Source organism: Alnus glutinosa, chromosome 4 (genome assembly GCF_958979055.1).
Source record: "Alnus glutinosa chromosome 4, dhAlnGlut1.1, whole genome shotgun sequence".
Taxonomy (NCBI): Eukaryota; Viridiplantae; Streptophyta; class Magnoliopsida; order Fagales; family Betulaceae; genus Alnus; species Alnus glutinosa.
Window position 1 is genome coordinate 34215017 of NC_084889.1, and position 12477 is coordinate 34227493.

Here is a 12477-nt window from a genome sequence, read left to right on the forward strand (position 1 = left end):
TAACTCTAATATTATGTTCATTAATTCTTTTACAACAATTACTAACTTATTAACATAATTTAATGATCTAGATTTGAATCACTTAAAACCCTCAAATTAATTTAACTCATCAAATTAGGGTTTCTAACTTTAAATCATAATTTATAAAATACTACCTCAAACACAATATTATTAACCCAATAGCTTTTACTAAGGGTTAATCACAAAAACACAATTAAAATTAAATACCCAAAAGTTAGAGTTTGAGGAAACGACTCACCAAATGTAAATCCAACACTTAGAGAGTGTTTAGCAAGCTCCATACAACAAATCCCAAGAATACATAAAATCAAACTCATATATCTCTAGATTTAATCTAAAATCTAAAAAATCAAGAGTTTGTGAAAAGACCTCAAACCAATCGGTAAAAACGTAGATCAGGTTTCGTAGATCACGTTTTCGAATCAGATTTAAGTTTGGACGGTTGGATCTTCATAGATCATGATTTTTGTATAAAACACCTTCGAAGAAAAATTCACTGCTATTTCTTTTTCTCTCGGGTGAGATGACCCCCCTTTTTTTTTTCTTCAAACAGCATAGGCGCACGACCTCTGGCCTTTCTAATTATTTGAGAAGGGAGGCGCACGTGCGCCTCTCCTCTTTTTTTCTTTTTTTCTTTTTTTTTTTTTCTTTTACTTTTTTGACTTTTGACTTTTTTTATTATTATTATTCTTTAATTCTTTTCTTTTCACTTTTATCTTTTATATATATTTTTTCTCTCACTTTCTGATTCTTCTTTTCTATTTCATTCTTTTCTTATTTTGTTTTTTTATTTCATTTTCTTTTTCAATTTTCTTTTATTTTTTATTTTCTTTAGACTTTAAAAATATTCTCTTACATTTTTAATAACACTAAATTAATTTAACTAATTATTTATTTAAATTTTATACTTTAATTATTAAATAATGCCCCAAACATTACAATATGAGATAATAAACGTTTTAGATTACTATCTAAATCTATATGCAAGATTAAATTAATAATGCAATTATTAATATATATATACTTAAATAAATTAAGGTCAGGACAAGACTATCTAAGAGACATCGACAGCTTTGTAGACTATCTGGAGGAAATTTTTGTTCCATTTGCAAATATGTCCAAAAGATGCATGCTTATTGAATAACACTTTATTATGTATCTTTGATTTTTCTTAACATGCAAAATAATTCTGTTCATGAAAAAGTTGTCATTGTGCATGCAATTTCATAATGCCAGACTTGGTTGGATTTTAAAAATCCACCATGTTGGGACATGGGCAAAGTGGGCAGGCCCATGTCCTTGGGTTAGTTCTAAAAAATCCAGAGCCCATAAATGGAAGGCCCGCGATCCTATCATGAGCAGATAGTGTGTTAAATTATGAAGCAACAAATAAAGAAAAAAATGGAGCTTAATTCTCCATGGTCAACGGGTGTTCCTGAAGGAAGTTTGCGTGTCCAGCAAGTTTAGAAAAGAGCAACTACTTTCCTACCAAGCCTTTCTCGAATGACTACTCAACACTAAAATTATAATCCTAAACACATACATTAATAAAGGAGCCACCTTACACATCATTCTTCATCGCATCTTTTAATCATCTCTTTTACAAATTCACCATCTCTTTTAAAATCTTCAATAGCAATGTTTCTGACCTTCAAGTTTTCAATTATGCCGATGTTGATGAGCGAGGCTGCAAATGAATTTGCACTTGAAAATAAGCTAGGAGAGGGTGGTTATGGTCTGGTTTACAAGGTAAGCTTTTTAAATTTATATTAGGGAGTAACGCTAAATACTATCATTCTATCTAAAATTCATCCAACAATGATGACATGTCACTCCATTAACTAATTAACCATTGAATTAATCTTTGTTAAATAAAAAAAAAATTAATGATTGGCTAGGATCGATCTCTTTCTCCTCTTACCACACCTCCTTCTTCCCTCTAATTACCTACCATCGAATCCCTTTCTCCATGTCTTGTGCCTACTCCTTTAATTAGAAGAAGAAAAAAAAAAGATTCCAATTTTCTATTTTTCCTTTTCATAATTTTCTGCCTTCCTGATTTTCCCCTATATAATGGAAGGGGAAAACATTTTTTTTTTTGGCCATTTTCTTTTTCCTCTACATGGAAGACTCTGTGTACAATCACTGTAATATGACTGTCCCTTTCTTATTTTACACACATACACATACAAAAACTAACCACGAGTATCTGTGTTGCAGGGTATACTAGCAAACGGACAAGAAATAGCAGTAAAAAAACTTTCAAAAGCTTCCACACAAGGATTTGAGGAGTTCAAGAATGAGGTCACACTCACAGCAAAACTACAACATGTTAATCTTGTGAAAGTTTTGGATTTTGCATCGAAAGGAAGGAACAAATGCTGATCTAGGAGTACATGCCTAACAAAAGCTTGGACTTCTACATCTTTGGTCAGAATTTTTTTTTTCTTATGCTTATTATAACACTAAATTAATGGAAAATATATATTGAATTTAGGGTTAAATATAATTCACCCCTCAAAGTTGTTACCTATTTTCACTACATTTTACGGGTTTTGAGTGTAGAAGGCGTAAGCAAAAATTGGGTTTGAAAATTAGTTTGAACTTAATTATTGAAGCATTATATTTAGGAAACACATACATGTAACAACTTTTTCTTCATAATCTCATTGATGCAGATCTTGCTAGACGATTTCTTTTGGATTGGGGAAAACGAGTTGATATCATTGAAGGGATTACTCAAGGACTTTCATATCTCCAAGAATACTCACGGTTGACAATAATTCATCAAGACTTCAAAGCTAGCAACATTTTACTTGACAGTGAAATGAAACCCAAGATCTCTGGTTTTGGCATGGCTAAAATTTTCATGAAAGACGAACATAAAGTAAATACAGACTGAATTGTTGGAACATAGTAAGCACTTTAATGATTAAAGTTTCATAAATTAAGCATTATAGTCAAATAATTAATTGTTATGTATAATCAATCATTGCATGCATGCAATGGTTACTTTGCTCCTGAATACGTTAAATGAGGCTTATACTTTACCAAATATGATGTTTATAGCTTTGGAGTTCTACTCCTACACATCATTAGTGCGAAGAAGAATGCATGTTGTCATCGTCTGAATGAAGATTTAAACCTCCTAGAACACGTAAGTTGGTTTAATCATGCTTTTATCTTTTTAATTTTTAATTTTTTGTTTTTTGTTTTTTTGTTTTTGGTGCATGTGCTTGGGAATTGGATTTTGCTAATGAGCAGTAAGATTGATATCATGGTTCCATTAATTTATCTTAGGCATATGAGTTGTGGAACTCAGGCAAATGCATGGAGTTTATGGATCCATCTCTGGATGATACACTTTCATCGTGTAAACTAATCAGATGCATGCATGCAAATAGCTCTTTTGTGCGTTCAGGAAAATGTAGCTGATAGGCCATCCATGTTGGGGGTTTCTTCGATGCTAAAAAGTAATTAACAGTGATGCTCTCCCAATTCCAAAAGTGCCTGCTTTTTCTAAAAAAAAAAACCGATGATGAGGAAAATAAATGTGACTTGCAGCTAGAAATTTTTTCTATTAATGATACAACACTGTCCCAATTTGTAGCCCGATAATTAAGCATGGAGGCCTTTCTAAAATATAGTTTAACAGTGGGGGAAAAATGTTTTAGTGTTTTAGACAAGGTATTTACATGTCTTTCTTATCATTAATGTAATGACATTTTTAATTTTTGCTAACCATCTATTTTATAATCTACTAATAATCTACTTTTGAAGAAGTCAGGTACGGTGTAATTGCCTTCCTGACAATCAGACATGCAATTGTGAGAGGCCTCTAATAAGGTTCACCTGCTTGAACAAATGAGCTTTATTGATAACCTATCATATATAATTGCAAAAAATCCGTACAATCCAAGTAGAAAGATTGCAAGAAATCCCATTCCAAGATTCTATTAAGGAATTGAGGCACAATAGATAGCAAACCACTCATCGAGTATTTCATATTGAAAAACTGATCAAAATACAAAAACTAGAGGCTAAAGCCACGTTAATATGCTTATATAAAACCTAAAAATTCGAAATTGTAAATAATAATAATAGTAAAAAAAAAAAAGGAAATAAAAACACTTTGTTGTAAAAATAATACAAAACGACTACTTTCTGCTAATAAATGTTGAAATTACGAAATTTTCATAAAGTACAAAATTGTAGCCCCTGAATAAGCTTTTCAATGCAACTAAGTTTGTCTCAATCCAATGTCGGAATAAAAAGATATGATTTTTTTTAAAGTAAAATGGGTAAAACTGGCCTGCATCACAAGTCCTCAACGCTCATCGTGCTACCAGTTCGGAGATTGTTGCATCATTATCATAACAAATTTATGGTTTATTTTCCTCATCTTCATCTGTTTTCCTTGAGAAACCTGGCTTTTTTTGGGGTTGTTAGTGCTGCATACAGTTTCATTTTTTAGTTTCATTTTTTAGCATTGAAGAAACTTCTAACATAGAAGGCATGTCTTTAGCGTTTTCCTGGACACATAAAAGAGCTATTTGCATGCATCTAATGAATTTGCACAATGAAAGTGTGTCATCTAGAAAAGAATCCATAAATTTCATGCCTTTACCTTCTTTCTGCAGTTCATATGCCTGAAATTATAAAATATTATGCATCAAATATTTGGAAAACAGTTTTGTATATATATAGGTACTCAGCAAAACAAAATAAGTGCAACGTTTTGATCCACGGTTGTCTTAGCAATGTTCAGTTACTTACATATTCTAGGATGTTTAGGTTTTCATCCAAACCATAATAACAAGCAGTCATCTTGCTACTAATGATTTGTAGAAGTAGAACTCCAAAACTGTAAACATCAAATTTGATGGAGTACACACCTTTTCAGCAGGAGGAACATAACCGCTGCATTGGATATTTTAACGTCAAAATTAATAAGTTAACTAACAAGGAATATTAGGTTATAAAGCTTTTTAGGCAAAGTACTTACTATGTTCCAATAATCCGACCTTTGTTTGCTTCAAGATCATCTTTTCTGAAAATTCTAGCCATACCAAAGTCTGAGATCTTGGGTTTCATCTCATCACCTAATAAAATATTGCTAGCTTTCAAGTCTCGGTGAATAATTAGTCATTCATGAGTATTCTTGGAAATAGAGAAGCCTATGAGTAACCCCTGGCCTTTCAATGATGTCTGTGTGTTTTCTCCAATCCGGCCAATAGATGCCGTCTGATCATAGGACGTCTATGTCAAATTACATTAATGTGAATAGTCAGTCATCCAATTATCATGGGGCTAACAAAAGAACATAACCCTTTTTTTTCAATTCTAATAAATTTGACTCATAAAAAATTCTAAAGTGTAAAAGCTCAAAACTTGGGCCTTTTGAAGCTCACGAGCCCACTACTCTTCACGTAAAACCTTCTTCTTGTGAGTTCTAATTACATTATAAGTTTATTTCAAACAAAAAATAAATAAAATTACACCATGAGAGGAGAAAATGCCTTTTTTACATCTTTAATTGGTTCATCAGCTGTTCATCTCTTTTAAAAATTAATCATTTCTAAAAAAAACCACATCATCTCTAAAAAGATAAGAAGGGATAGAAATTTTACATATAGCGTTACTCAAAAGAAAAATGTAACCTTCGTCACTACTTAAAAATATATATTCTAAATTTTCAATATGAATTAAACAGAATTCTCTCCCTTATTCTCCTCAATTTGCTGGCCCTCGCAAGTTTTGCATCCGGTGTAAGGGCAAAATTAAACTTCAGCGGCTAAAAGACGCGTTGTAGAGCTTCTTTCTTCCATTTTCGCATTGGTTGAAACTAATGATGAAGGTACGTTACAATATGCATTGTGTTGTTTGGGGCGACATACATTGTCCCAATTGAAAGTCTGGAGGAAAATTGTCATTTGGATAATAGTTTGAGGAGTACACGGACTTTTTCCTTTAATTTACTGTTTTTGTTGTTTAAGAAGTACCATGTGGGTTTTAAAGAGCATCCAAGCATATTAGTTAGGAATTTTTCCCTAAACATGCACAGGTAGTTAACTAAACTTCCAAAAAATTCTAAACTTGCATTGTTCGTACTTTCCACATTATGTCACGTTGTTATGTTTTTTATTTTTTATTTTTTTAGGAGTCTTGGTTAAGTCAGGTAATGGGTTGAAGAGGTAGTTTTTATCTTTCGCTTCAGAATTTGGCCCCAAAAGCTTTGTTCTTTGACGCCAGTTTATGAATATTTCACTTTCATTTGCTTATGATGGAGATAAAAGATGTTACAGAGACCAAGCAAGAACAACCACCTCCTTTGCTCTCTGTGGTTCAAGGACTCAGGAGGATGGGCTTACATGCATGATCTGAGAAGCAAGAAAATTAAGGAGAGAAATTATATATAACGACCTAGAAAAAAACGTTAGTCATATTTGCACTATCACCGTACCCCAAAAGAACTAGTTAATTTGAAGTTTTCTTATATTTTTTTATAAAACTTAGTTTCATCTAGTTACTAAGCAATGTAAGCCTTAGGATTCATGAGTATCTTTACAAACTATTCACTCTATGTGGCCTATTTATTTCTTCCCAATATGAAACTGAGGTGTTACATAAATAGAAGCTCACCTAGGAGACCCATGTTTCTAAGTCGCTGTATATATAAGCTCTGAGAGCAAACTAGGGAGGCTCTCTTAAGGGTTTTGAAGACTGGGTCAAGCAGGTATATATATACACAATATATTTAATTTGTTTGAAAGATTTCTTTAGTTGCGCTTTCTGGGTTTTGCTTAAATTTATAATCTTTGTGATTACTTTCAGTTTGAAGAATAGTTGGGTTGTGATTCATGAATTTTGTTGTACGTTGGGATATTGCGTTGAAGTTGTGATTAATGGATTTTACCAATACGGAAGATTTTTGGTGATCTTCTAACCATTGGAATATTTTCCTGTATAAAATGTTAGCAGAAAACGTTATTGCCCTACGATAATATGAATTATGGGTTTTCTTTTGTTTAGTTTTTTTTATTATTATTTTCAAATATAATTTTGTATCATTTCTTTGATTTATTTTCCTGGTTTGAATAGGCCAGGGACTAAACCGTGAATTACGATTAATTGGATATTGTAATCCTTGCTTATGCAAATCAAGCGGTTTATGGTTAAGGCAAATGTGTCCAAAAATGGAGTTTTGCTGTGAAGTATAGATAATGGGAGATTGGGAGTCCCATGAAATCTTGAAGATCGAAATACATTATTAGTGGATTATGAAAATACGATTTTAGCAACAATAATATTGTTACAAGAGTAATTGTGAATGACCATATACACTATGTCTAAGAGAAAATTAACTATTCATATGTTTAACAAGGGCTCCATGCTCATCGTGCTACCGGTTCAGAGATTGTTACATCATTAACAGAACAAACTTCTAGCAGCAAAGTGGATTGATTTTCCTCTTCTTCTGTATTCCTTGAAAAAGCTGGTTTTTTTGGAGTTGGTATAGCTCCAGTTTCATTTTTTAGCATTGAAGAAACTTCTAACATAGAAGGCCTGTCTTTAGCATTTTCCTGAACGCATAAAAGAGCTATTTGCATGCATCTAATTAATTTGCACAATGAAAATGTGTCATCCAGAGAAGAATCCATAAATTCTATGCCTTTGCCTTCTTTCCACAGCTCATATGCCTGAAATTATAGAATATTAAGCATCAAATACTAGGAAAACAGAAATGTGCATAGGTACTCACCAAAAGAAAATAAGTGTAAGATTTTGATCCACAGTTGTCTTAGCAATGTTAACTAAAGTTACTTACATATTCTAGGATGTTTAGGTTCTCATCCTAATAGAACTATAACAATTTCTGTGTAAATACCTCTTTTGTTCCTTACCACTGAACGTGGTTTATATTCATATATATAGGAAATACAAACATAGTCCTTATAGGAGATTAACTCTACATGCGTTGCTGTCAAGGTAATAGCAACCTAATAGAACACTAAGATACTATCCTAATGAAACTCTATAGCTATGATAACTGATCAGATATACAATCGAGATATACTGTTATTATAGAATTACAGTTAAATATAAACTCTAAAGTTACTTTGATAACTACAAACTGTGATAGATATCACTTAGGATTTATCTGCTTTAACACATCCAAACCATAATAACAAGCAGTCCTCTTGCCACTAATGATTTGTAGAAGTAGAACTCCAAAGCTATAAACATCAGATTTGGTGGAGTACACACCTTTTCTAAGATACTCAAGAGGAACAAAACCGCTGCATTGGATTTTTTAACATCAAAATTAATCATCTAACTAAGAAGAAAGCTTAGGTTATAAAGCTTTTTAGGCAAAGTACTTACTATGTTCCAACAATTCGACCCGTGTTTGCCTCATGATCATCTTTCCTGAAAATTCTAGCCATACCAAAGTCTGATATCTTGGGTTTCATCTCGCCATCTAATAAAATGTTGCTAGCTTTCAAGTCTCGGTGAATAATTGTCATTCTTGAGTATTCTTGGAGATATAGAAGCCCCTGAGTAACCCCTTCAATGATGTCAATGCGTTTTCTCCAATCCAGTAGATACCGTCTCGTAGGGTCTATGTCAAATTAGATCTTGAAAAGTCAGTCATTCAATTATCATGGGGCTAATAAGATGCGAAAAAATGCTAAAAAATTTATGAAGACACCTTGTGCCAGTATCCCTATAAGCTTGAACTGAGATGACCATGGTTTTGTTTAAGCTTAAAGGGTGTTTGGCATAAGTGAACTGCATGCAGCCTTCTATGCAAAAGATGTAATTGAATTGCAGGAAAGATTTCATACCAAAGAGGTAGAAGTTCAAGCTTTTGTTTGACATGTACTCGTAGATCAGCATTTGTTCATCCCTCTCAATGCAAAATCCCAAAAGTCGAACAAGATTTACATGTTGCAGTTTCGCAGTAAGTATAACCTCATTCTTAAACTCCTCAAACCCTTGCGTAGATGTTTTTGAAAGCTTTTTCACTGCTATTTCTTGTCCATTTGGTAATACACCCTAAAAAATAAATAGACACCCATGATTAATTGGTATCTTTCCATCATTAAGATACTACAAGACATTTTCTACTTCGGCTGCCAAAATGTAGCATGGGAGTGGTTAATTTATAGATAGAGTTATGTTTATGCCAATTTATTTAGTCTAAAACTTGAAGCACTTGTAATGATGATGGGGCAAGCCACAATATATGTAGTATAACAGAAGTTTACCTTGTAAACGGGACCATAACCTCCCTCTCCAAGTTTATTTTTAATTGAAAGTCCCTCTGTAGCTGCCTCAATGTCAGCTAAAATAAAGACTTGCAGATTTGGAACATTACCATCAAAGTCTCTTTGAGTTGCCATATGATTAATTTTGGATCCTTTAGATGTAACAACCATTCAAAAGAGACAAGAGAAGAGAAGATGCCCAAAAGTGTCAGTTCCTCAATCATGGTGGTTAATGGTAAGTAATCCTAAATTCCAGGTATAGATGGTGAGTACATGTAGTAGAAAAATTTTACCTTTTAATTTGAGCATTCTCCTCCTTATGCAACAGATTACAAGGGTCAGTAGGAGAACAAAGGTAGCAGTTGTAGTCAAAACGATCGCTAATAATCGCCACTTGGGCTGTCCATTATTTCCTTCCCCTTGTGCTGATAAAGCATCTCATGATAGAATTTATGAGAGACGATTATGTCAGAAAATTATGCGGGCTAGTTTTATCAGTTTTTTATTAGACTCATTTTACTTAAAAAATCATATCTTTTGATACAGACATCTGATTGAGACAAACGTGGTAGTGTGAGAAAACTTATTCAGATGGCTACAATTTTGCATTTCATGAAAATTTCGTAATTCCAATGTTTACTAGGCAAAATTTGTCGTTTTGTATTGTTTGTATTGCAAAGTGTTTTTATTTTATTTTTCTTATTATTATTATTTAGGGTTTCGAATTTAGGCTCTATATAAGCCTATTAAGATGGCTTTAGCCTCTAACTTATGTATTTTTATCAGTTTATCAATATAAAATACTCAATGAGTGATTTTCTATCCCCTTTTCCCTAATTCCATGATAAAATCTTAGTTTGAAAGAAGTCATGATTCTATTGTTGTGTGTTTGCTAGCTATTGCGAATCCATTACGCTACCAGAAAAGATCTTAAAACAATGTCATCGTCAAGCTTCTAATACTTTCAATTGCTAAAGTAATTGGGTGTTCATATAGTTATCAATGTCATGTCTTACCTCTTTTTAAGACAACCCAATAACTCCATGAAAAGTCAGTTTCCTAAGGCCAGCAAGATCTGGAGAAAAATCAAACAAAAGACAAAAAGCTCATGTAGGGATAGGGATCCCCTATAATCTCCTGCCCGCAGAGGACGGGCAGGGAAAATTGTAGGGGGGCCATGCCAGAGCAGGGCCCTGCCCCTCTCTCATAGACCCTTGCTCAAAGAAGAGGGAGCAGGGCTAATAACAAAGATCTCAATTGTAAGGAATCCCGGTCTGCTCATGTAGGCGTTTGGCCTGATCATAAAGTACCTCATTTGACGATTTGAATTCCTTAAATATGTGGGCAATTAGATTAACATTCTAAAAGTATTATTTAAACATTGTGGAGAGAACATCAAATAGATTATCAATTAAGTCTGCTGCATCTCTTACCTGCTAGAGAAAGCTCCCAATTGTCATCATAAGGGACTTGCCACACAACGTAACCAAGTAGTTCCTTAAGCTTGGCATAAGCAACCTTAATTTTGACCACCTCAACATCATCAAAGCCGATCCAGACCGATCCAACTGTGAAGAATTTCACTACATATGTAGCATTGTATCTTACTACAGCCCCATTTCTCTTAATGTAAGCCTCGATATCCTTATAGCTCATGTCTCCTTCAGGTGTAATGGCTGGACCTGTAGCCAGAGCACCAATAGCATTGTCGTTGGGATTCTTTAACGTCCACGCATAGCCATAGAAAGGCAAGCCCAAGACCAACTTTCCAGCAGACAAGCCCTTACGAATCCATGCACCAATGCCATAATCCATGCTAGCATTGCTTGATGGGTCATATAAAGCTGCAAGAGCACCTGTAAAGTTTGACTGTTGAGGCCTATGGTAGCCAAAAGCCATGACATGAACCCAATTCAAGTTATCCCTTATGGAGTCCACTGGGAAAGACACATGCGGTGAGTATTGAACAGCAGCAGTCAAGATCAATTCTGTCCGGCTAGAGTTTTTCGCCTCAGAATTGACTGCGGCTCGCCACTCCTGAAAGAGTATCCCCATATTGTTCATGTCAGAGCTTGTGCTTGCTGAAGCCCAATTAAAGTCTAGGCCTTGGAAGCCATAAAGCCTTGCTATCATCATTGAAGAGTCGATGAAAGTTTTTCTATAGGGAGCCTTGCTGACCATCAATGAAAGGACTGCATAGTCTGCACTTTCACCCCCAATAGAAAGGAGGGTGGTGATTGATGGGTTCTTTTGTTTAACAGTGTTCGTGAAGGTGGAGAAGTATTGCTCATCAGAAGATGAGATAGAGAGCTCGGAGGACGAAGAGTTAAGTTCAGCAAAAGCGCAAATAAGGTGAGTAAAGAGGGCTGAGTTTATATCTGAAATGGGGAACCCGCTGCTGGAGTACCAGTAACCTGCTTTGATCCAAGTTTGTGCAGTTGAAGGCGCCAAGTGTAAAGAAAGAAAGATATGGAAAAGAAGAATGATGATAATTTTGAACATCATGGAGCAAAGCTGTACTTCAATTCTAAAGAATGTTACAGCTTGGCTTGCAAGCTATACTTCGCAAGCATATGGCTAGACAGAAATGGATAGGCTAACTTTGTGCATATATATATGAGCAAAATATGCTAAACAAAAATATGGGAGTAAGTAAAACAAATTTCAAATTTCGTGAGGACAGTTGAAGGATCTCTACATTTTTTTTTTTTGGTCAAAATGTAGATATATTTTTGTAAAATGGATAGGCTAACCTTGTGCGCGTGAAGATTACGAGTTTTGCTTACCTCAAAATTATAGATGATTATTTGTGGAGTAATGCTATAAGTACTTTTTGTATTCTGTAAAATTAATTTTGCTTTTAAAATTAGCATTGAATTTGTGATAGGTTATTGTAATTAAATTTTCATTTAATTATATATGATGCGTTTGTGATCAGTTTTTGAATTTGTAAGATTAACTAATTGTATCATGACTTGAGTAATTCTAAATGTCATACTTATTGTTGGCATGAGTTGTCAATTTAGTAGGTGATAGAGTTACTTTAGTAGGTAATTGATGATAGCATAGATTCATCATTGTAATTATTATTCTACTTTAGTAGGTAATAGAGTTACTTTAGTAGGTAATTGATGTTTAGTAGATTCATCATGATGTTTAGTAGATTCATCATTGTAATTATTAT

The 12477-nt window shown here is 33.7% G+C and overlaps 1 protein-coding gene across 1 annotated transcript; it reads right to left on the reverse strand.

The window, feature by feature from the left end:
* Window positions 1–8167: 8167 nt before the first annotated feature.
* LOC133866356 (class V chitinase-like) lies at window positions 8168–11888 on the reverse strand. Its single transcript, XM_062302867.1, has 6 exons — window positions 10727–11888; window positions 9587–9718; window positions 9294–9445; window positions 8871–9081; window positions 8407–8644; window positions 8168–8321 (listed from the first exon to the last, which is right to left on the reverse strand). The coding sequence occupies exons 1-6, from the start codon at window positions 11796–11798 to the stop codon at window positions 8168–8170; spliced, it is 1959 nt and encodes a 652-aa protein (XP_062158851.1). The 5' UTR covers window positions 11799–11888.
* Between the last annotated feature and the right edge of the window lie 589 nt (window positions 11889–12477).

What these genes read in the sequence shown, in the direction of transcription:
- LOC133866356 (XM_062302867.1), bottom strand. Translation starts at nt 11,798, where the DNA reads ATGATGTTCAAAATTATCATCATTCTTCTTTTCCATATCTTTCTTTCT. An exon ending in GTTATGGTCCCGTTTACAAG is followed by an intron (nt 9,082 to 9,293) that starts GTAAACTTCTGT and finishes TTTATTTTTTAG; the next exon opens with GGTGTATTACCAAATGGACA. An exon ending in CTTGAACTTCTACCTCTTTG is followed by an intron (nt 8,645 to 8,870) that starts GTATGAAATCTT and finishes AATTTGACATAG; the next exon opens with ACCCTACGAGACGGTATCTA.